The sequence below is a fragment of the Physella acuta genome, unplaced genomic scaffold, assembly GCF_028476545.2.
Source record: "Physella acuta isolate Inbredline_101_S28 unplaced genomic scaffold, ASM2847654v3 ptg001249l, whole genome shotgun sequence".
In the NCBI taxonomy this organism is placed as follows: Eukaryota; Metazoa; Mollusca; class Gastropoda; family Physidae; genus Physella; species Physella acuta.
In genome coordinates this window covers 106424-129873 of record NW_026732765.1, presented here as the reverse complement: position 1 = coordinate 129873, position 23450 = coordinate 106424, and the positions used below count along the sequence as shown (strand labels likewise).

Genomic DNA, 23450 nt, shown 5'->3' with positions numbered 1-23450 from the left:
TCTAGGTTTCATTTCAGTGGGTAACTTCATGACGTAACATCCGTGTTAATTTCCCAATCTTACTGCAATGTTATAAACTTCGTCAGGGCCTAGTTAACCTGTTACAGACTCTGCTAGACTGGACTGCCGAGGAGTAGGGTATGTTACTTAGACGTAGAATCTAGATCTATTACAATCTACATCTAGATCTAGTACTTATTCTTCTTCTAGAGTTAGATCTAGACTAGATCTAGATCTAGTTTAATAAAAATAAAAAATCATTCAGGTTAAAAAAAGCCACTTTTTAATTATTTTTATGCCCTATTCAATGCCCTATTCGTTTATAATAGTTTATATTATAATTTTAATTTATTTATTCATTTTATAATAGGCCTAATTATTAATTGTATTGCCTTTTTTAAATAGATTCAACCAAAGACTGTGTTATTGACTAAACTACTTATTCCTGGAACATTGAATTTGGAATAAATTTTGTTAAGATTTTTACTGAAGTTCTAATGCTAGAACTCAAGATCTTAGAATTAGATGTTCAAATTTTAATGAAAGTTCAAAGTTGAGGTAGGAAAAACATCTACTATCTAGCTAGACTCTCTAATAAATATAGATCTAGGGCCTAATATAATAAATAAATAGGCCTAATTTAGTAATTGGCCTACTATTAATAATTAATAGTAGGCTAATAATAGTAGGGCCAAATAGGCAATAGGCCTAATATTTAATTTTATATAGGCCTAAATGTAGGCTCCTACTAAACTAATAATATTATTATAATACCCTAACTAATTAGTAGGCACTAGTACTTTAATATTATTTAATATTAAAAAAAAGGTATGCTTAACAAAAAAAGTTTGATTTGGGCACCCTAAACTATCTTTTCTATGCAGCATGCATGATGTTAAGTGTAGGCTTATCACTCAGTAGGATCATACAACTTAAATAGGCTCTATATTAATGAACTATAGTAATAGTATAGGTTACACTATTTTCAAGTTTGGTATTTAAAAAAAAAATGTTTGTAATTCCACAATAGAAATGGTATTGAGATCAGTCTTTTTTTCAGTGATGTGGCCAGGTAAGGAAATGGTTGTGGGGGAGGGGGTTACAACTAACTTCTCCTTAGCCATAAAGTGACAATGAGAGCACAGGTGACACTAGCTATAGTAACAAGGGACACATTTTGTGGTCCATTTGAAGAATGCCATCCTCCTCATTACACCCACCTTCTTCTTGTTTTGGATAATCTTTGTGGTATGAGCCACAGTACAACTTCAGTATTGTCTCATTCCAGGGGTGTGCCTGTGCCAAATATAAATCTGCAGGATTAGATTTATATATTAACAATATCATTAGGGCAGTTTTCTCCAACACTGGGCACTTAGTTTAAACTTATGGGAGATGGGACGGACACTGGTTTAAGTTGAATTATATATTTTACTGTTAATAGATCTAAGTGGGGTGGGGGTGGATGTGCACTATGCAAAGATGTCTGAAAAAAACACTGTGTTTTCATTCATAAATTATTCATAATACATATGTTGTACATTTACTTACAGTACATTTTCTTACAAACTCTCAGGGCCTTCAAAATTTAATAAGTATGGTTGTTTATTTCCTTCAACAAACAATTTAATTATGATGTGTTTTCTATCACCTTTTATAAAAATACCTCACAGTTAAAGAATATTGTAGGCTACAAGTATTTGGCGCTGGAATAAATTTGAAAAGGAATGCACTTCAAGTGTTTTGTATGTATAGTGAAGAGCATAAGCAAAAGAATGGTTGAGTGGGTATTTAGGTCTTGTGGTAGAAGTCCATTCACAGCTCTATTCAAATATATCCTAGGGTAATGGTTATTTGAAATTTTGCTTTTATTAGTAACAGTGTGTGCTGCCAAATATTTAGGCCCCAATGAAACATGCTTACAGAAGCTATATAGGCTCTGTGTGTTGCATAGTTTGTTGAATAATCCTGAAGTGTGGTTGCATTCATTCATGCACCTGTGGCTTATTAAATTCAATGCACATAATAAGTTATATGGTAAGCATACAATTACTGGTTGTAAATGTATTTTTTTATACTGAGTGCAGAGTTTGACAGCTAATGTTTTTTTTTAATCTTAGTTGTGCTTCAGCTTTATAATTAGCATGCATTTGAATATTATTAGTTTTTTGTTTTGTCAAAAGTTTAAGATGTCTTTTTAGAGTAGCTTGCAATTTCTGGTATCTGTGTGTGTGTGTGCATTCCTTCTGTGAATTTTTTCTAATTCAACTACCTTTTGAATATTTATGAGCGTTGAAGTGCTTTACAAGTAGTAAGGTAGGTTGGATAAGGGTGTTCAGAAGAGTAGACTTTATATCAGTTCATTTATTTTTAAACGGTCTGTTCCCCCTGATAACTTCAGTGCAAACAAGTAAGTAGCTGTAGGCTACAGTATGTTCTATCATCGTTCAGCATTCTGTATCAGGAGCTAGTTACATTTAGTTGGCTGTGGAATGTGGCCAGACCAGAGTAAACCTGGGGTGAATTTTTCTTGACTTGATTATAACCTCTAATGCAGAGTTGTTTTCTTTTTTCACACAAACATCTTATCTGGGTGTTTGCTTTTATTTCTAAAATAACTTTCTATACGCATGTAATCTTGCAGTGTCAGTCCTGTTGGTTTCATATCATAAAAGCTGTGGGCGTATGTGGATTTATGGTTAGAAAAAAATATATTTATGTTAACCTTGTTTTTAAAAATGGATTATTATAGGTGTAAGTTGACAGTGTAAAACTCTTTGCCTTACTATCAATATTGTGATTACTTACTATTCAAATTGTGTGTTATTAGTTAGGGTGTCTTTCAACAACTTCTCACCCCACCAACACCTTCTACCCCTACCAACACCCTCTACCCCCAATTAACTTACAGAATATCTAACAGAATTTTTAATGCTACACAATTGTATTATTATTGTTTTCTCTCTAAATGTGTTTACTTAGAGAATGACGTATACATAAAAATATTGCTGATTTGTTGTGAACGTGTATGTTGCAAAATGCAATTTGAGTGGTGATTTAGGGCAAAAATCTATCACAACTGCAGGCTGTACCCTCAGATATTGTATGTTCGGAATCATCAATAAAGGCTGCAAGTAATATAATGTAAATATTGATCGAGCACAACAAAGCATAGGGTTTTATTGTAGTGGTGCGTGCATGGATACATAAGGATTTAATACAAGCTTCTAATGTCCCCTGTCTTAGACGCTTAGTCATAACTCTGAAATTTTTACCCACCCATCGCTCGAGGTTATAAATTTGGGACACAATGTGCTGCTTATGAAACCTGTGTGGGGAGAGCTGTAAATGTTAGCGCTCTTGTGTAACAACATTGTAGCTCTGCATCTTTTCACGCATCTGTTTATTTTGTTAAGTTCGTAGATAGTACATTGGTCATTGATCGTGTGTGTAGTGTTCCTCTGTGTACGAGAGCTTGGTATATCAATTGATCGTGTGTTGCGGTCAGCACCGTGTCCAGTCGTGATTACTTCCCCTCTTTCAGTGTTTCTTCCTGACTATTTTCGTGTGGAGGGGGAGGGGGTTTCACTTGAAATTATAGGGGGCGGACTCTGTTAGCAGTATGTATATTCTATATAAATTCCCATTTCGTTCGAGATGTCTATAAGAAACACTGTCCGCTTTTCCTTGGAACGACTGAAGTCTCAACCAGAGGAGAGAGCCAGAGCACCCAGTTTAAATCTTTCCGGTCGTTGATTTTGTAGACAGATACTCTACTTCACCCGTCCTTATTGACTTTCGGTCTGAAGTGGTACTTGTGTATTTAGACTCTCTAATGCCCTGATCTGGCACCATCGACCAGAACCTGGTGCTAACAGCCCTCCAACTCGTCAATCTGAATGTATAGATGTGCGGGGCTTCATTAATTTTCATTATGTTGGCGGGGTGTGTGTGTGGGGGTGGGGGAGAGTGTCGGTTAGGACGTGCTTGCTTATGTTCTTGGTTGTCTAAACCCCTTCCCCCTGGGTAAAGCATCAAACGTCGGACTTGAGTCTGGCTATTCCCGGGGTGTAGTTCTTGCAATACCCCTCCCCTCACAGCGACCAACAGATCTTATGACACTGCCTATACCAGACGACTCTATATTTAACGCTGAATAAGTAAATGTAACGCTTTCAGTTTCGTGAAGTGTTTTGTTGAGCTTATTCTTAAGGCTGTTGAATTCTTTAGTCTCTGGAAATAAACCCGTCTAGCGGCTACATCTTAAAATGGGGTTTTCTGTTTAGTGTGGGGTTTTTTTTATCGAAATTTTTTTTTAGCTTAACACTACTGACATGTTTAGAGTAACAATGTAGCACATAGTGTGGACCTTTTGCATAGGCCTATGTTTTTTTAGGATAACAGTGTACCGCAATGTGCGCTATAATATAGGAAGGTGTTGTTTTCTAATATAACAACGTACGTTAAACTGCGCGTTTTTTGTACGATTGCGTTGTTTTCTAGAACAACAACGTACTTCAAAGTGTGCGTTATTTGTATGAATGTTTTGTTTTCTAGAACAACAACGTACGTCAAAGTGTGCGTTATTTGTATGAATGTTTTGTTTTCTAGATCAACAACGTCCGTCAAAGTGAGCGTTATTTGTATGATTGCGTTGTTTTCTAGAATAACAACGTAGCTAAAATTGCGCGTTATTTGTATGAATGTGTATCACGTGTTAAGTCTGGTGTCTTCAGTAGCTCTACTGTTGAAGCTGATCAATGCCACACAATCATATAATAATTTAAAATGCCAGAAACAATGTGCACGCTGTGTTGATCCTGTACTGGTGTGTTGAATAATAGATCACATGCGTATCCATTACTTGTTTGTTAACATTGATTATATTGGCGCAATTTTTCGCGCCATTTGTTGCACGCGCTGATTTTTTCTGTTGGTGTGGTCACGTTTGGTGTTGCATTGGGGGCTGTTATTGTCACGTTTGGTGTTGCATTGGGGGCCTTTGTGATGCTGGCGTGGTCACGTTCCCAGGAACTGTAGCTTGCGGCCAGTGGTCAATAGAATCGGTGCTTTCTGGCGTTCTCAATGACAAATTTAGCATATGCTAGAGATAGATATAAACATGCAAAGATAGTCTTTTATCGTAGAATAAAAATGTATCTTTATGTTATTTATACTAGTTTATATGTTTTTCTCCAGAAAATTTTTTTTCCTGAAAATCTGGTCAAAATATTTGAGGTTCTAGACTCGAGTGAGCACTGAAATCCCTGTCTTGTGGTGCCACACAGGTGCAATACCCACGCCAGGTGCAAGTGGTACCACTGCTGTCGTCCGCTTTGGTTTAACCCGCTGAATGGATTAACATGCGGAGGAGTTTCTCCGGTGGTGGAAGTTTCTATCGCGGCACGATGACCCGCAACATCGGACAGCCCAATGACAATGGGGTGGAGCCCGCCCCTCACAAGCGCGAGGAGCGAGCCATGAGGGAGGCCTACAGGAAGGAGAGGAAGCTGGAGTCTTATCTGGCAGACGACGAGAACTTCCCGTCCTTTAGGATACAGCTCCAGAAAATGGGGCTACAACTGCGGGACATACCTGCCGATGGGTGAGTTTGAACTTTGATTATTTTTTATTACTTCATTCAGCATTGGGCTCAGTTTGAAGAAGCGAAATTTGCGAATGTTATTATACATGTCGTATCCCCATCCGTCCTACCGTGGTGTACTGGGCCGTAGTAGTACCTGGAAGAACTACTGTGGGCTGCCATGAAAGGCTCGGTAACGTTAGAACATTGAAGCCCCGTCCAAAGGCCTGTATCTGGTAATGCTGACAATGACACTGGACCTTAAGTTTAGATTTGGGGTAGATGTATAATGAATGAAATTATACTGTATTTAAAAAGTTAACAAAAAAGTATTGCTGAGTAAAATGCACCAATAAATCTTGAACATAAAAAAAAATAAGCTGTATTTTTATGAGCCATCTTTTAGCCATTCAATGTGCTGAATATCCAGTTTTTAACTGACCATGCCATTAGCGAATGCTCGTGTCGGGTGCGACTACGTCACTGTTGTCGTAACTATCTCCAGGTGGCGTTGGTGGCCCGACATTACACCTTGGTGTGCAAATATTATGGTTGCTCGCACCTTGTTGCCGTCTCCCTTGTATTTACAAGAACTAAAAATAGCCCCACTGAAGGGTGCATGTTTACTTTAATTTTCCGTAATCCTAGTCAACCGCGCGTTGACGGAAGTTTAAACATGTGATTTTACATGTTTAAACTTCCGGAAATGTAAATTAAGAACGTGTGATTTTCCTTTTATATCCGAGAGGCAGTATCCTTGTTTCTTCCCGAACTTAAAACCAAGGTCATGGTCGTGCATGGGTTAATAAGTTCTTACTTTGTGTCAGTGAATACGGTTTGTGTCCATGAATACAGATGTAGTAGGTTGTACGTTTGTGTCAATAAATACTGATGTAGATCTAGTAGATTCTCACTTTGTGTCAATGAATGCAGATGTAGTAGGTTTATACTTTGTATTAGTAAACACAGAAGTGGAGCGCCTCGGTGGTAATTGTGTGAAAATCTACGTGACTTGTGTCTGACATTGTAGTGTCGTAAACAGCTCACCATGGACCCACTTGGGGGAGTTACCGTAAACCAAGTCTGATGGAGAGGTGCGGCTATTTCACTATGCTCAACAAGGGTCCACATAACGATGAGGATGTGATAGTTCAGAAACGTTTGAAATCAGAGATCAGTTCCATGTTCGTTTACACTATAAACACATCTGTATAACATGCCATGATTGTTTTGTTACGAGAAAAGCTATGGTTTATGCAGGCGACACTTTTAGTAGTTGTTTTAACTTGAAAAGGGTTGAGTTATTATTGAACTTAATTGTTTTACCTCACATGATAGTGTTTAAAATATAAACACTGAGATTGATAAGTAGAGTAGAAAAGACATTTTTAAGTTTAAGAAGTGATACTCTCCCTTTAAACTGGGCTTACTGACACAATTATCGATCGCGGATCTGATCAGGAAATCGATGGTGATCGATTTTATCGGGTTAATCGCTGTGGTATCGGTCGTGTATTAATGACCTATGTGGATTGATTAGTGGCTATCGTGTGGAAACAAAGATCACAGTGTTTGTTTGGTCACAATCTGTTTCTTTGTTGTCAAAGATAATACATGCACACAAAGGGTCAGAAAAGTTTATGTATGTGTGTGTGTGTGATTATACATGTTACTTAATACAAGGGTGACCTCCATCTCTGTTATACTAACTTTTCTCATGGATTGTGATGAAGTGTGTTATTTCTTCTGGCCCATATCAAAACCGTACATAGCCCCCCCCCCCCCCCTCTAGTGCTAGCACGTTTGACTTGACCAAATCGAGCGCTTAGACTACCTTTGTATAATGGTCGAAGACTCCACCGGTCGGTCGCAGGTTAAGCGTAGATTTATGACACTTAACCATAGCGTAATGTCCTCGTTGAAAGCCCAGAGATGAAGCTGGATTAGAGATTTGTTGACTCCGCGAGATGGTTATCGTCAGGTCTGCTTGTTACCGGTTTTCGAGAAGGTGGTGTAGACATATTTTCCCGTCCGTGATGAAGGCACATCGGGCAGATGAAGTAGAGTTCATCGGTTTCAGTGACTTTGTCATATGAGGGATAGTGTGATCAGTTCTATGCCCAGCCGCCTTTGTTTCCCAAACATGTGTCAGTTACCCATCGGAGCTGGGCGGTCTCAGGGATCCCACAGACTTGAGCTACTTTGACTCATACAATCATATAAGAAATATGACTCTTTTAGAAAATTATGTGTTCAATAAATGCATTATTTATACATTCTTGCAACCTAAAAGCTAACGTACAAAATGATTCCCGCATCTATAAGATGTGTTTTTTGCTCATGTGGGCGGATTTAAAAAATAAAAACAACCGTTTAAAAGATTAACAAACGTCAGGGGAAAAAAAGAATTCCACTTAACACATTCTATTTTACTAGGTAATTAAAAGAAATCTTCATTAACAAAGCAAGATAATTTATATTTTCATATCTGGTGCAACATTTCTGTTATGTAAAAAATCCATTGGCATTGCCTCATTGTTACTGGAGTTGAAGCTTTAGCTAATTTTATTATATTGAATACCGAAAAAACATGAACTGCATAATTTTTCATGTGGTGATACCCCCTCACACTCTTCCCTTGATGCTGTTAGCACCGGCTTGTTAATCCTGCCCTGCCTTATACAGTACTGACTGTAATCAACTTCACAACGATTGTGTAGGAAGATGACTAGTACACGACAGACTAGATCCACGAAAAGCTTCACGACTCGTGTCTCTCCCGACCTATTGCAAATTGTCGTCTTCATTGTTTGGTACCTAAGTTGTAAACGACGGGTCGCTGGTGTAACTTGTAGGCTTTGGTGATGTTGATAGCGAGATCTAGGCTAGAGTTAACACCGTATTTCTTGTTGTGTTGTGTCGGTGTAGCGTGTCTTCGTTTCATCTTTGGTCGCTCACCAAGATGTTACAGGTAGCGCCGGGGATTGGCTACGTATTGCTAAAGATGTTGTGCGCCTACCTATGAAGATGTTACAGATAACACTAAGGGATTTACTACGATGCCCAAGAAGTTACGTATAGCACTTGAGATGTTACACAAACCACTACAGTTGTTACAGAAAGCATTAGAGATAGCTCTAGAATTTTAGACATCAATGATGGTATAAAGAGCAGCTAAGAAGTTACAGATACCACCAAAATAACCCACAGAGACTGCTAAACGAGGCTACAGATACCAGCAAGATATGTACCGATGTACAGATACCGCTACAACATGTTACATATACCACTGAAAGATTTTACAGATACAGCTAAAATACCAAAGAGACAACTAAGGCTGTCTGTTTACATAGCTAGACCTCGAGTCAGTGAGTATGGTCTATGTACACACACCATGGCTTCCAATACCCACCGCAAGCTTTATTGATTCCTCCAAGACAATTTTTATTCACCCCCCCCCCCCTCCTTTCTTGTTCAACTCTTTGAGAAATGGTTGAATGAATAGCGATCTATTGACAGGCACTAAGGCGCCCATGCAACCGGTTGGAGAGATGTTAAAAGCGACATAAATGGCTTGTTCGGATGCGTTCTACCGCGTCAGAGAAATGCCATTTCACAATGCGGTGCCCGCTTTTTCAATACATTCACTTGCCCTGGTTGGTCTTTGATGCTCGCATAATAAGGCGATGTTCCACGATCTTACCCGACCCTACACCACACACTGCCACTACCCTCACACTGACCTTACCGCACACGGCTCCTACCCCACACGGCCCTACCCCACACTTTTTCAAAAGAATTTATAAGAAGATTTGTCGCTTCGTCTGAGCGCGTCTGTGAAACAAAATATCAGGTATGTGAACCGTAGCCATAATTGCAGTTAGATCAGCTGCAGTGGTTCTCAATTCCAACACTACCGTAAAAGTTAAATTGAATCTTAATTAGCTACATTAGCGTTACTTACTTATTTGGAAATTTGTTGTTGTAGATAAGGATCCGTCGAACAAGGTCTGTGATTAGGATTAGGGTTATCTTTGAGTTTGGGATCTGAGCTGTTTCGTAGATAAGGATATTTTAAATCATAATACTGTTTTATAATTTGGGTATAAGTTTAGGACTATGTTAGGAAAGCGTCTAGGTTTATTAATAGCACATAGATTCAGATATCCTTACGGTCATACGAGCTGTAGCAAACAACTTAATCCCCTTGTACCGACTTGTCCACTGCCTATACACAGTACAGCTCAAATTGGCAGTAAAACATTGACATGCATGACAGCCATCCGTCACCTGTGTGACACTGTCTCACACTGTATTTTATTAATTGCTGCTTTATTTACAACATTCTCCTTAATGGAAACTTTTGTTCAATGCCGGTGGGGGGGGGGGGGGGGGAATAATTGTAGAAGTTATTATTGAATTTCACGTCCTTGTAATGTCGTGTTTTAAAAAAAAAGTGTTCTCTATATCTGATCCCCTTTGTTCTTCGTCAAGTTCCTAACACTAATTCTTGGAGCTAAAGTCTCAGAAATATTGTCAAGCTTCTGACTTCAGATCTGGTAGCTAAAGACCCAGTCATTTTCTACAGACTGTGACATTTGATGACATTAGTACCAGCTAACGAAGTTATTGAGGGAACCCAAATATGAGTATTTTTGCTCTGGTGAACAGCTAAGATCGCACTTCATCAGTTGTGTTTCTTGTTGTTATTTGTGAAGTTTACGTTTTATTTGAACCTTAAGGTCTTCAATTTATGCAGAAGTGGAGGGGGGAGGGGGATTGTCGATCCAGGGTAATAGTTTTATTTTTCAGTAGTTGTATGTTCACTCCCAGGTATAAGAAAGAACATTTTAAAAATTTGAAATGAAAAACAAACGACATAATAGGAGAAATGTAAACATGAGAAGCACGGAGCATAAGGAGTGGGTGACGTTTAGGCGAGCTGGCTTTAGCCTAAAGGGGCTCTCTATACAATTCACATCCAGTGCTGATTCCACTTTATTAATAGACTAGTCTGACAACATGCCCGCTTTTAGACTCTGTAAACAGTCTGTAAAACGTTTTTTTTCTTCTTCTCTGTATAGCTTCACATGTAATACGTGGTTTTATTCACGGCACAGTACGCTTCATGTTTCGTTTATTGACGTGCTTGTCGTGGGGTTGGGGGGCGGCGACCTACCCCCATTCTATACAAACTTATGTTTCTATGTACACTCAAAATCAAGAATGTTGTGCTGCAAGTCGGTGAAGAACGGATGAGAAATAACTGTCAAAACTGGTATGAGATTTCTATTTATAGATTCATCTTGTGAGAGGTTCTCATGCGTTGTTTTTGTTACAGTCACAAACACATTTGTAGATGGTATACTATGAGACTGAAAATATCCTCTATTAAACACATTGACGATTTTGAGAACATGAGTATTAGTTGTTTTTTTTTAAATGTCATTTAACTTTGAAAATAAAGGCGTAGACTGCTACACAAGTACATGGTCGCCTGTAGCATAAGTTTGGACAGCTGTCATTTTGTGTGTCCATGTGAGATGGGTGTTCTGCTGTATCAACAAGAGTACCACTCGAATGCTTGGCATTACAGCGCATTAAGTTTCTAAAGAAGTTTTTTTGGCGATGAAATTTCACCGCACAATTGAAGTTATTTTATGAGAAAACTTTCGTTATCTTTCCCATAGAACCCCACTACCTACAGTTTTCTTTCTCGAGATCTTTCCCACAACACGCACCTACAATTAATACTTCCCATCACCCCCCCCCCCCCCCGCTATTACATTTTGTGTTTTTGTATGTAGTGTTTTGAGTGTGTAGTGCTTTTATGGCTTATGATCAAAAGCGCCTGTACATTATGTCAGACGAATAAAAAACATGCAGAAATCTTGATCCAACTGGCTAATTCCTTTATATTTACTCATTCGACTTTGCCGAAGCCACGTTTCAGTCGATAAATTTCCGTATCACTAACTTCTTCATGTATGGGATTACCAGTCCGTCCTATGTAGTATGCCGTGTCTGACTTACATACGTAAGCTACACTTACATCACTTCTGAGTTCTAGACCAGCGGCCATTTTTTTGAACCTTAAGGGATTCCCCACACCACTAGCTAAAACTGACGTGACCACCACGTGACCACCACGTCACGACCCGGGGTGACTAACGACCTTGTGACCGTTGTGTCAATGTTGAAAAAAAAACCTGACCCACGGCCAACTTAAACACGCGCACCAGCGAGAAGACCGAGTGAATGGGGCTCTAAAAAAAACTTGACCTCCGCTGTATTGAAATTTGCCATTCATACGCTAGTCCAAATATACGCTTGTACGCTACGTGCTAATAGAGGAGTATTCAGAGATCGGTCTCATTTCTTAGCCAATCGTAACCTCCGTTTGAACTACGTGTTAATTTTTTTTTTACCTTGCTTTATAATGGTCACACAGTCAAATGTTTTATAGTGAAAACCACAGAAAGCGAGCATTCGGTCCATAGCCGATCCCCACCTAAAGTTCCAAATACGTGAGTACCCCCCCCCCCCCCCACACACACACCCATATACATACACCTAATGTTTTAATGAAATTAAGGTTTGTAAGGACTGCCTGTCCCCATCAATGGTAGAATGGCATGAGTCCCCCCCCCCCCCCCAGGCACGCACGTAACGTTTAGATGACCCCCATAAGCTGTGCCCCCCATCACGCACGTAACGTGTAGATGACCCCCATAAGCTGTGCCCCCCATCACGCACGTAACGTGTAGATGACCCCCATAAGCTGTGCCCCCCCCCCCCCATCACGCACGTAACGTGTAGATGACCCCCATAAGCTGTGCCCCCCCCCCCATCACGCACGTAACGTGTAGATGACCCCCATAAGCTGTGCCCCCCCCCCCATCACGCACGTAACGTGTAGATGACCCCCATAAGCTGTGCCCCCCCCCCCCCCCCCGCCATCACGCACGTAACGTTTAGATGCCCCTCTTAAGCTGTGCCAATAGTGACGTGCCCGTGTTAACCCAGTGTTGTACGTTGGCGTCCATGTGTGGTCCCCTATTGGCATGGGCGTCACGCCCGCCCTGCAGAGATCAGCTGTGTGTGAGAGATTTCCTTTTCTAGGCCTGGGTGGCATTGTAGGCCCTGCAGGGTTGGGTTGGTTAGTTACATCGTCACATGAGTGGCGGTCTTGTTGGTATCGGTTCTTATGTAGTCTGGTTTGTTGTTGTCTATGTTTACCTGGTTGGGTGGTAGTAAGCTTAAGAAGATTGATTCGTCATCATCATCTTTTCGTGCCCAAAACACATGGGGCAGATGAAAGAGTTCATCTGTGCATATGACCTAGGCATAGTGTGGTCAGCACTCTTCACAGCCGATTTGTTTCCCTAACGTGAGTCAGGTATTCATCAGAGCGGAGTGGAGTCAATGGGGCGTGCTACAAGTTCCAGCCCGGGTTAGCAGTCGTTAGCTCTACCATCCGACCATGCTGTTCCCTTGAACTGTGTTTAGTAATTAGAAAATAGTGGATTTGGTCTGTTTTGTGGTACTTAGGAGTCCAGGAAATTTGAACCTGATAGTCATTTAGAAGAGATATTGGGTAGTCCATTGGTGATATACTCGATGAACGACACCCACTAACCGCATGATAACATATAGGCTGTCCCCGTCTGTCTGCACTGCAAGACATTATTAATGGCCTGATTAAACGGGTGACAAATTGGGCTCTCAGGCTTAATGAGACACTGACTGATGGGATCACTTTTTTTTCTACTGCAGGCTATTAGAAGATTCATTGTGTCGGCATTATTCATATTTTTATTTATTTTGTTTGCTGGTTTATTTTTTCGGCGTTGGCTGTGTTGTTGATTAGAATTCTATTTAAGTTAGACGTACGGAATATATTGTGTGGGCGGTGCTGAGATTTCTCAAGACTAATATGTGTTTACAAATCGACTTGATTCACAGTGTAGAGGGGACGTGGGAGGCTAGTTTTAGATTTGTATCCATTCAATTACCCACGCGCATAGCAAGATTGACTGTTAAACAACTACCTCCCCCCTCCAATGTTTTGTCTACAGCCTAACCGAACGTGAATCATAAACTACTCATTCAGCCGATTCATATGGCTGGTGATAAGAGTTCAGTATTTTTTTTTTGTGACCTTGGTATTTGAAAAAGTCTGCACAGTGATAGTGTCATGATACCTCTTAGAGCTGGATGTACTCAGGAGAATTCGGTGCCAGTAATCATCTGCTCTACCAGTCGACCACACAGTGCATAAATACAGTACAACACGCATTAATTAGTCTTTGATACGTTCTACGGCTGAAATTTCGTCTATGGAAACGCCCCCCCCCCCCCCCCCCCCCCCGGCCACATTGGACAGTTAAAAAATAACAAAAACGAAGTTATATATCAAGAAAACAGAACAATCGCGGGCGATATACCAAGAATATCGAACATTCGTATTATACTTGAAAAGCATAGAACACGTGCATCACGTATCACCACCTGAATTCATAACATGGCTGGTCGCATTTTGATATTTAACTACGCCTATAATAAACCACGCAGTTGTGCATGTTTATGGAGATATGTCTTGCTTCTGTTTCTGTGCTGGTCATACTCATCACCCCTCCCCCCCCCACTCCACACACTTCCCCCACCCATCAAGCCTTTGTCTCGTGATGTCACGAGCTAGTTGTGTGTGTGTGTGGGGGGGGGGGGGGGGGTAAGAATGTACAAACATTGAATCACTGCTGTGTGGACTGGCTTAATTAGAAAACCTGTCACGGTCTGGCCGTGACGTCACGCAGGTACACTCGGAGATGGCCGTCACTCACATAAACATAATGTTGTCTGCTCTTTGCTGTGTTTGCGCTCGGACTTCGGTATGTGGCTGGGTGGCGCTCCAAGGGTTCCTCGCGCTCTTTGGTCCAGTAGAGTTTGATGGTTTGATGGGGGCTGGTGGCACGGCGAGGTTAGATGAGATGGTTAGATGGCCGATATGCCAGCAGAACATTTTTTAAATTCGGTGTTGCAGTTCAAGCCGTGGTTAGGGTTACAGGGTCAGGGTTACAGGGCAGGGTTACAGGACTAGGGTTACAGGGTTAGGGTTACAGGGTTAGGGTTACAGGGTCAGGGTTACAGGGTTAGGGTTACAGGGTCAGGGTTACAGGGTCAGGGTTACAGGGTTAGGGTTACAGGGTCAGGGTTACAGGGTCAGGGTTACAGGGTCAGGGCTGGGGTTAGAAGCCGCGTAGATTTTGTCATGCTGAGGTACAAGAAATAGCCCTAAGATTTGCGTCGGAGATGAGTAACAGTTTCGTTTGTTGCGCGTCTTTGGTTTGTGAGGCTGAGAACTTACGACAGATTACAGAAACCCTCACAACGCCAAACTGGACGAGTTACCCGACTTTCCCATGGCGCAGTTCACGTGTTTGTCCTGTTGTTGTATGTTGTGGATGAATGATGTCACATGGACCAACTTTCCCATGGCGCAGTTCACGTGTTGTCCTGTTGTTGTATGTTGTGGATGAATGATGTCACATGGACCAACTTTCCCATGGCGCAGTTCACGTGTTGTCCTGTTGTTGTATGTTGTGGATGAATGATGTCACATGGACCAACTTTCCCATGGCGCAGTTCACGTGTTGTCCTGTTGTTGTATGTTGTGGATGAATGATGTCACATGGACCAACTTTCCCATGGCGCAGTTCACGTGTTGTCCTGTTGTTGTCCTGTTGTGAATGAATGATGCTTCATGGAGAGTCAACAGAAAGATAATTATAAATAAAATACTAAAAAAAAACTTTTTAAAAAAACCACGTTTTTCTTGTGGACTAAAAAGTAGAAAATAAATTTTTCTTTTGTGCTTCCTCGAGCTGTGCAGGTTCTTGTGATGACTGACAAAAAACGTGGGTATGTTCACTATCAAATTTCCCGACCCATCTGCCCGACCCACGTTTTTTGTCAGTCATCACAAGAACCTGCACAGCTCGAGGAAGCACAAAAGAAAAATTTATTTTCTACTTTTTAGTCCACAAGAAAAACGTGGTTTTTTAAAACGTTTTTTTAAGTATTTTATTTTCTCCTTTTTAGTCCGTTGCTACACATGAAAAACGTGGTTTTAAAAAAAGTTTTTTATATAGTTTATTTTCTACTTTATCTAATGACTTGATTAAGTATGAATTGACTAAGTGTTTATAAATACACGGACTAAAAATATTGAGCGACCAGGATTCGAACCTGGGTTGTCGCGGCCACAACGCGAAGTACTAACCACTATACGATCACGGCCAGCGCGCTCACATCGATTGGGGCTGAAGTAACTGTGTCAATAGGCCTCCAGTCTTGTCGGTATCTTTAGAAATCATGTCCTCAATTTTATGGTCCTTGGGGCGTAATTAAATTAAGCTAATTACGGTCTCTAATTGCTAGTTTTTATGATTGCATCTGAAATTGTTAGGCGAAAGTAGCCTGTATGCCAAATTTCAGATCTCTAGAGCAATCAGAAGTGGGCTAATTTTCGATGTCAATTTTAACAACAAACAAATCCATCCACAAACGCGAAGCTGAGTTAAGAAAAACGTATTAATAAAATGTAACTGACATATTGCTGTTGCCAGCATATAGACGGTAGGTGTCGCCCAACCGGAAAGACCAGTCGTGCTAGGGTAATATAAATCGTCGACATTTTCTATGGTGTTTTTAATTGAACGAATATTTCTATTTTTAATAAATTGATTTCCTAGTTGTTTAAGACTTGAAATGAAGGTGAATTAAGTCTTGGCGGGAAACAAAAAAAAATCGCGAGTATGTCACGTGTTTGTGTCAATACTGTACTGAGAGGTGGTCAAAACCCAAGTTCCCTGTGTGTAGGCCTACTCACCACTCCCACCAACAAAACACATCATGATACTGAACGTGGTGTTTGAGCGGGCTTCACAACTTTGTTATAAACTGTTGCCATATATGAGGAGGGGGGATAACAGTGTTATAAATAATAAAGCCGACCATTTGACAACAGCAGTCAGATAGTCCATTAAGGACGTCACTCTGTTTTTACCGATTTTTTACGCCCACCCCCTTACGTCATAAAAAAAAGACCTCTCATTGAAATGGCTTCTCAAAAATCCACAGAATATACATATTCCAGAATATGCATTTGTCCGTGCAATTTAAAACCCAGATTCTTTGACAAAACTATTTTCTTTTCCCCCCATATATTTTATTTTTTAATTTCATTGAACTAGTTTTTATAACAGGCATTTTATATGTTTCTAAATTTGTACTTGTCTTCTCTGGTTTTGTCCAGTTTTTATTGTTGGCTCCTAAATGTCCATATCTCGCTGAGATGATTGTATGCTAGTTTGTCAAGAGCTTCTTGATGGATCATTAATGTCAACAGTTTTTGTGTCAGCGACAGCAGCTTTAGTGTTTAAATGTCACCTTTTGTTTAAAATATATTTAAATTAGATTTTGAGATGTGATGGATACAGTATTGTAGCTTTTTTATATGGCTTTTTATCTATGCTGTTACTACATCTTGAAAATTTTTTTTTTAATGTTCTAGGAACTGTTTATTCCGTGCCCTTGGTGATCAGCTTGAAGGTCATTGCAGAAATCACTTCCGTCACAGAGCAGATGTGGTCAACTTCATGCGCTCACACAGGACAGACTTTGAGCCGTTTGTTGAGGATGACATGCCATTTGATGAACATGGTAGGGACTAGACGGATGCGGGGAAGGGGGTGGGGAGTAGTTTTATTGCACTAATCAGCTGTTCTCTTCTGACTTCAAAGAAACTGATATCACAATAAATAATTTAAATAAAAAAAAAATAGTATTATAGTTGCAAGGTTCTTGTAAAAACTTAGTAAATAGAATACTGACACACAGGACATATACAATTTTAAAGCAGACAGGTTATAACCAAGCTCATTCATAAAAATATTCTTAATTGGCTATTAATATTAGTCTACAAATAGTTTTTCTCCAAGCTGTATGTTCCATGTTACATATGCTTTAATGAGATACTAATTAAAAATACCATCATGGTAATTAATAAGTTTGCATCTTATGTCAGTATAATTTTATGGATTTGTTGAATTCTCTACTGTAGTAAATATTTATGTATTATTTTTAAAATTCCAAAAGTAAAATTGTTTTGAAATTATTGCAGTGAAAAACTTGCAGAAACTTGGCACACACGCAGGCAATGATGCCATTGTTGCCTTTGCCAAACTCCACAATGTTAATGTGATAATCCATCAGTTGAATGGGAAACCCTTGATGGTGAGTTACAATGTAATAGTTACTTGGCTTGTTTAAATTTTTAACTTGGCAGCACCGCCACAGTACTCACAGCAATGTATAAAGGGTTGTCCATAATATAAATGTCAGTTGTTTTTTGGTCAATTTACAAAACACCCCTATATCATTATTCTCACAAAAAATCAGATTCACCTAAGTTTAGTTACATTGTTGAACTTTTATTTCAAATTACAAGAGAGCTTTAAAAATGCTAAATAACTGCTGAAAGTCAATTTAAAAAATTACTTTTCAAAATGCAAAAGTGTGTATCGAAAGTTTCCTAAACTCACATTTAAAAGATCAAAATCCCCCCCCCCTCCCCCATCTCACCTCTAGGAGGTTGACATTATTTATAGACAAAAAATGTTTTATATGAATTACGACATTTATAGAGCTCTACTGGCCCTACAACTTATGTTTCCTATACATTTGCTTATTGTATAATTGTATACAAGTTATCCATATTAGTTGTATACAAGTAATCTGTATTAATGGTATAGTATATAAGTAATCCATATTAATGTTTATCTTATTTTTTTGTTTTAGATCCAAGGACCCCCAGGTAGCAGTGAACTAACACACCAGCTCCACATAGCATACCACAATGGTGACCACTACAGCAGTGTCCGCAAGCTGGACGACAACACAGAATCCCCAGCCCACATACGGTTACAGGTATGTTATCACTTTCATTAGTAGATTCTGACCAGTTTTACCTGTGTAGGTGACAGGTATATGTTATCACTCTCATCATTAGCTTCTAATCAGTTTTACCTGTGTAGGTGTATGTTATCACTGTCATCAGTAGACTCCAACCTGTTTTACCTGTGAAAAAACCAAGTTGAGACTGTATATTTGTGTTTTACCTGTGAAAAAACCAAGTTGAGACTGTATATTTGTCTTATGTCTGCTCCAGGAATATGCCGACAAAAAGGACTCTGGCCACAGACACAGCAGCCATGAGTCTGGGGCAGGTTATGTCAGTGCCAAGAGAGGTCTGGAGGACATTGAGACTGAGGTCCTACTGGCCACCAACTGTACTGTAAGTGTTGTTTTCTCTTTGTCTTTATCTCAGTGACACTGTTGATTGCATACGTGAATATTTCTTTAATAACCATTTTGATATTTTACAGCATTGTTTTGTCAATGTCAAATGAACAATTCCTAATTTATTCTTAATATTTTAGTCTAAAAAACAATTTTCAATTATTTAAAAATATTTTTTTAATGTCAAATGTTTTACTCTAAAGTATTTTGTCAACGAACAATGAATAATTATTGTTAGTTTTTTATGTTTAAAAAAACATTTAGTCAAGTTAAATTGTTTTCAACTTGAAACACTTCATTCTATACACCCACTAATTAAAAATATTTTTCTGCTTTTTATGTGAAATGTTTTGCTGTTTAATAATACTGTTATTGTAGAAATATTTATTTGTTTCCTGCTATAATATTTTGCTGTTTACTCTTGTTAATGTGATACCATCCATTGAAACAGGACATGGAGAAAGTGCGCCACAGTCTACTAGAGTGTGATTATGATGTTGATGCTTCCATAGCTTATTTATTACAACAGTTGGAGATCTGTAATGGCTCTGTGCAAGGTAGTACAACAGTTTGCTCTTTACTGTTAGATCTAAACTCAGCTTTGTTTAACTCTCTGAGTTGGGATTAGGACAATTGCATCATTTTTTTTTACTTTCTCGTATATACGAAGTATAGAGAAAGTCTTGTAATCGTGCAAAAAAAAAAAATTCGAGATTTTTGCAAATCTCGACGTTTTACATCTCACTGATACGGAAAAACATAATTTTACAATCTTGTCCGTATGTCTGTGTGTGTGTGTGTCCGTGTGTAAACACGATAACTTGAGTACCGTTACAGCTAGGTTGATGAAATTTCATATATAAGTATTTTATCAAAATCGTAGATCCGTATCAACTTTTAAGCGATTTCCGATAACCGGAAGTGGTACTTTTTCTACTTTGAATTTTTCAAAAGCCTATAACTTGAGTACTATTTCAGATAGATAAATGAAATTTGATATGTAAGTAAAAGATCTAATTCTCTACCTTCTTTCAAATTTTGAGTAATTTCCGTTGACCGGAAATACTTATTTACGCTATTTTCGAGTTCTCAAAAAACGCATGTAAATTTATAAAGTACTAATAATATTGCGCACTATTATGCACCTTTATTTAGCGTTCACTTGGTGTGCATTTCTTTTTTCTACGAGATTATATTCTATTTTAAAAAAAATTGAGTATTTAAAATGGATTAAAAATCATGTCTAGAAGTCTATATCCCGAGTTGCCATCCCCGTAGTGTTATATTAGAATATTTGAGAAAGTTTAGGGGAGATCACTCCCGGTTTATTTTTGCCAGTTTCTTTGTTAGCAACATTATAAAACAAATTTGCAACTCATCATAAGTTATTCATGTAAAATACAATGTTGTGTAGAATGGTTCTATTTTATGTCTTTTTTTATTTTCTCAAAAAAAAAAAACATTTTAGAAATTGTTGCTGCTTTAAATATTGAAAGAGTTAATCAGATTCAATGCATGAAATTGTTATAACATTGCAGTATAAAAATATAATTTGCTTAATGAGTAGAGCCATATTTATTAAATGGAAGAGCCACATGAAGGTTCAGAGCTGCAAACTAATGATCACTGACTTAGGAGTTAAAAACTGTTATCAACATTATTTTACATCACTGACTTAGGAATAAAACTGTTATCAACATTACTTTTATACACCAAGTTAATTGATTAAAATATTGCTTTAAGAAAGTTTTTATTTGGGGAAATTGTGTTGATCTTCTTTTTTTCTGATTTCAATCATTAACTGACGTAATTAATTTAAAAACATTCTTTCAGATGACACGACGTCACTGGCCTCGCAGCAGACGTCAACCACTGACAGTGGCATTTACAACTCTTACACCCCAGAGTCCAGCAGTCCCAACTCCAACAGTGGACGCACCATGGGCGGCGGTGCTCTGAAGAACGGCTCGGTCAATGGGAAAGGTCACAAAGTGCACTTTAGGGAGGACAGTTTTGGGGGCAGTTCTGGGTATGGATCTTTGAGCAGTAACCGTGGCGGTGGAGCCAGGCCTAAAGTAATATCTGTTCAACAGGTACACACTCTCATGTTTTTGTTAGTTATCTGCCCTTTTGCTTTTATCCCTTGAGATAGATTCCATTGTCCACCCTTCAACATCTGGCCCCTCAAAACCTTACTACCCCGGCATTGGGCTTAGATTTCCAATGTGCAATGTTCTATTAGGGGTCGTCCATAAATGACGTCACACTCGTAGGGGGGAGGTCTGTAATTTTGTGACGGTGTGTGATGAGGGGGGGGGGGGGAGGTTCAGATGGAGTGACATCACACTTCTACATTATAAAAAAGCAATGTTAGTAAACGAGTTTTAGCCATTATTTTGCATTTTAGAAAACTGTAATAGGAATTGATCACATGACAGATATCGATGTTTAAAAAAAAAATTCAACAGCAATTTTGAGGGGGGTTGTAGGGTGGGGTGTGACATAATTTTAGGAAAAGGGGGTGGGGTTTGGCTTTTTGTGATGACATGTGACAAATGAGAGGGGGAGAGGTAAAAATCATCCAAAAAGTGTGATGTCCTTTATGGATAACCCCTCAGACAATGGAGTCATATATTGTTCACCCTGTTACCTGGGTGGGGAGGAGGGGAATCCAATTAAAATCTTATTAATGTACTGTTTTTGTTGGGGTCAGTATCCTAGCTTTTAAAAAAATTATTTTTGAAAAATTACTGTTTGATTAGGCACAAGACAGTAGCTTAATTAAAATTTTATAGCTTTTGTACTAATTAATTCACCAGTACCTGCATCAATTTTTCTTTGTGTAAATTAATATTTTTTATTTCAGTCTGCTAAGAAGATCAAGGAAACAAAGAAAATGGAGAAGAAAAAAAGGGCTGAAGAGAGACATAGAGAGAAATTTATTGTGGCTAATGGCTACCCATACCACCACATCCCACAAGCCACGGATGTAAGGGATGTGACTGTGGTGGCATTGCATGATGGGAGACTGACAAGGATATAAAACTGTATCAAAAGTTAAAAACTGCTGATTATAAACGTATGGTAGCATCACATCATGGGAGACTGACAAGGATATAAAACTGTATCAAAAGTTAAAAACAGCTGATTATAAACGAATGGTAGCATTGCATGATGGAAGACTGACAAGGATATAAAACTGTATCAAAAGTTAAAAACAGCTGATTATAAATGAATGGTAGCATTGCATGATGTGAGACTGACAAGGATATAAAACTGTATCAAAAGTTAAAAACAGCTGATTATAAACGTATGGTAGCATTGCATAATGTGAGACTGACAAGGATATAAAACTGTATCAAAAGTTAAAAACAGCTGATTATAAACGAATGGTAGCATTGCATGATGGAAGACTGACAAGGATATAAAACTATCAAAAGTTAAAAACAGCTGATTATAAACGAATGGTAGCATTGCATAATGTGAGACTGACAAGGATATAAAACTGTATCAAAAGTTAAAAACAGCTGATTATAAACGTATGGTAGCATCACATTATGGGAGACTGACAAGGATATAAAACTGTAACAAAAGTTAAAAACAGCTGATTATAAACGAATGGTAGCATTGCATGATGGAAGACTGACAAGGATATAAAACTATCAAAAGTTAAAAACAGCTGATTATAAACGAATGGTAGCATTGCATAATGTGAGACTGACAAGGATATAAAACTGTATCAAAAGTTAAAAACAGCTGATTATAAACATCGCATGATGGGAGATCAACATTCTCATAAGACTCTATCAAAGGTCAGTGGCTTAACGTAAGTGAACCATTGGATGAAGGAAACACTTGTGATTGAGACAGGACTGGCAATGGTAAAAAATCACAGACTATGAACCAATGTTAGCTTTGGATGACAGGGTGTTGAAGTTGATACAGGACTGTCTCAGTGGTCAAAAATAGCAGACTATGAACCAATGCTAGCTTTATATGACAGGGTGTTGAAGGTGATATAGGACTGTCTCAGTGGTCAAAAATCACAGACTATGAACCAATGCTAGCTTTGGACGACAGGGTGTTGAAGTTGATACAGGACTGTCTCAGTGGTCAAAAATCACAGACTATGAACCAATGCTAGCTTTGGATGACAGGGTGTTGAAGTTGATACAGGACTGTCTCAGTGGTCAAAAATCACAGACTATGAACCAATTCTAGCTTTGGATGACAGGGTGTTGAAGTTGATACAGGACTGTCTCAGTGGTCAAAAATAGCAGACTATGAACCAATGCTAGCTTTGGACGACAGGGTGTTGAAGTTGATACAGGACTGTCTCAGTGGTCAAAAATAGCAGACTATGAACCAATGCTAGCTTTGGACGACAGGGTGTTGAAGTTGATACAGGACTGTCTCAGTGGTCAAAAATCACAGACTATGAACCAATGCTAGCTTTGGATGACAGGGTGTTGAAGTTGATACAGGACTGTCTCAGTGGTCAAAA

At 38.9% G+C, this 23450-nt stretch overlaps 1 protein-coding gene across 1 annotated transcript; it reads left to right on the top strand.

Moving 5' to 3' along the window:
• Window positions 1-5227: 5227 nt before the first annotated feature.
• Window positions 5228-22412, top strand: LOC131957484 (OTU domain-containing protein 3). Its single transcript, XM_059322324.1, has 8 exons — window positions 5228-5605; window positions 17160-17308; window positions 17769-17881; window positions 18446-18574; window positions 18816-18941; window positions 19398-19503; window positions 20780-21039; window positions 21813-22412. The coding sequence occupies exons 1-8, from the start codon at window positions 5364-5366 to the stop codon at window positions 21987-21989; spliced, it is 1302 nt and encodes a 433-aa protein (XP_059178307.1). The 5' UTR covers window positions 5228-5363; the 3' UTR covers window positions 21990-22412.
• Window positions 22413-23450: the final 1038 nt, after the last annotated feature.

Bases quoted from the DNA above. Each gene is read 5' to 3' on its own strand.
- LOC131957484 (XM_059322324.1), top strand. From the start codon at position 5,364: ATGCGGAGGAGTTTCTCCGGTGGTGGAAGTTTCTATCGCGGCACGATG. The intron at 17,882-18,445 runs GTGAGTTACAAT...TTTTTGTTTTAG, and splicing joins TGAATGGGAAACCCTTGATG to ATCCAAGGACCCCCAGGTAG. The intron at 18,942-19,397 runs GTAAGTGTTGTT...CCATTGAAACAG, and splicing joins TACTGGCCACCAACTGTACT to GACATGGAGAAAGTGCGCCA.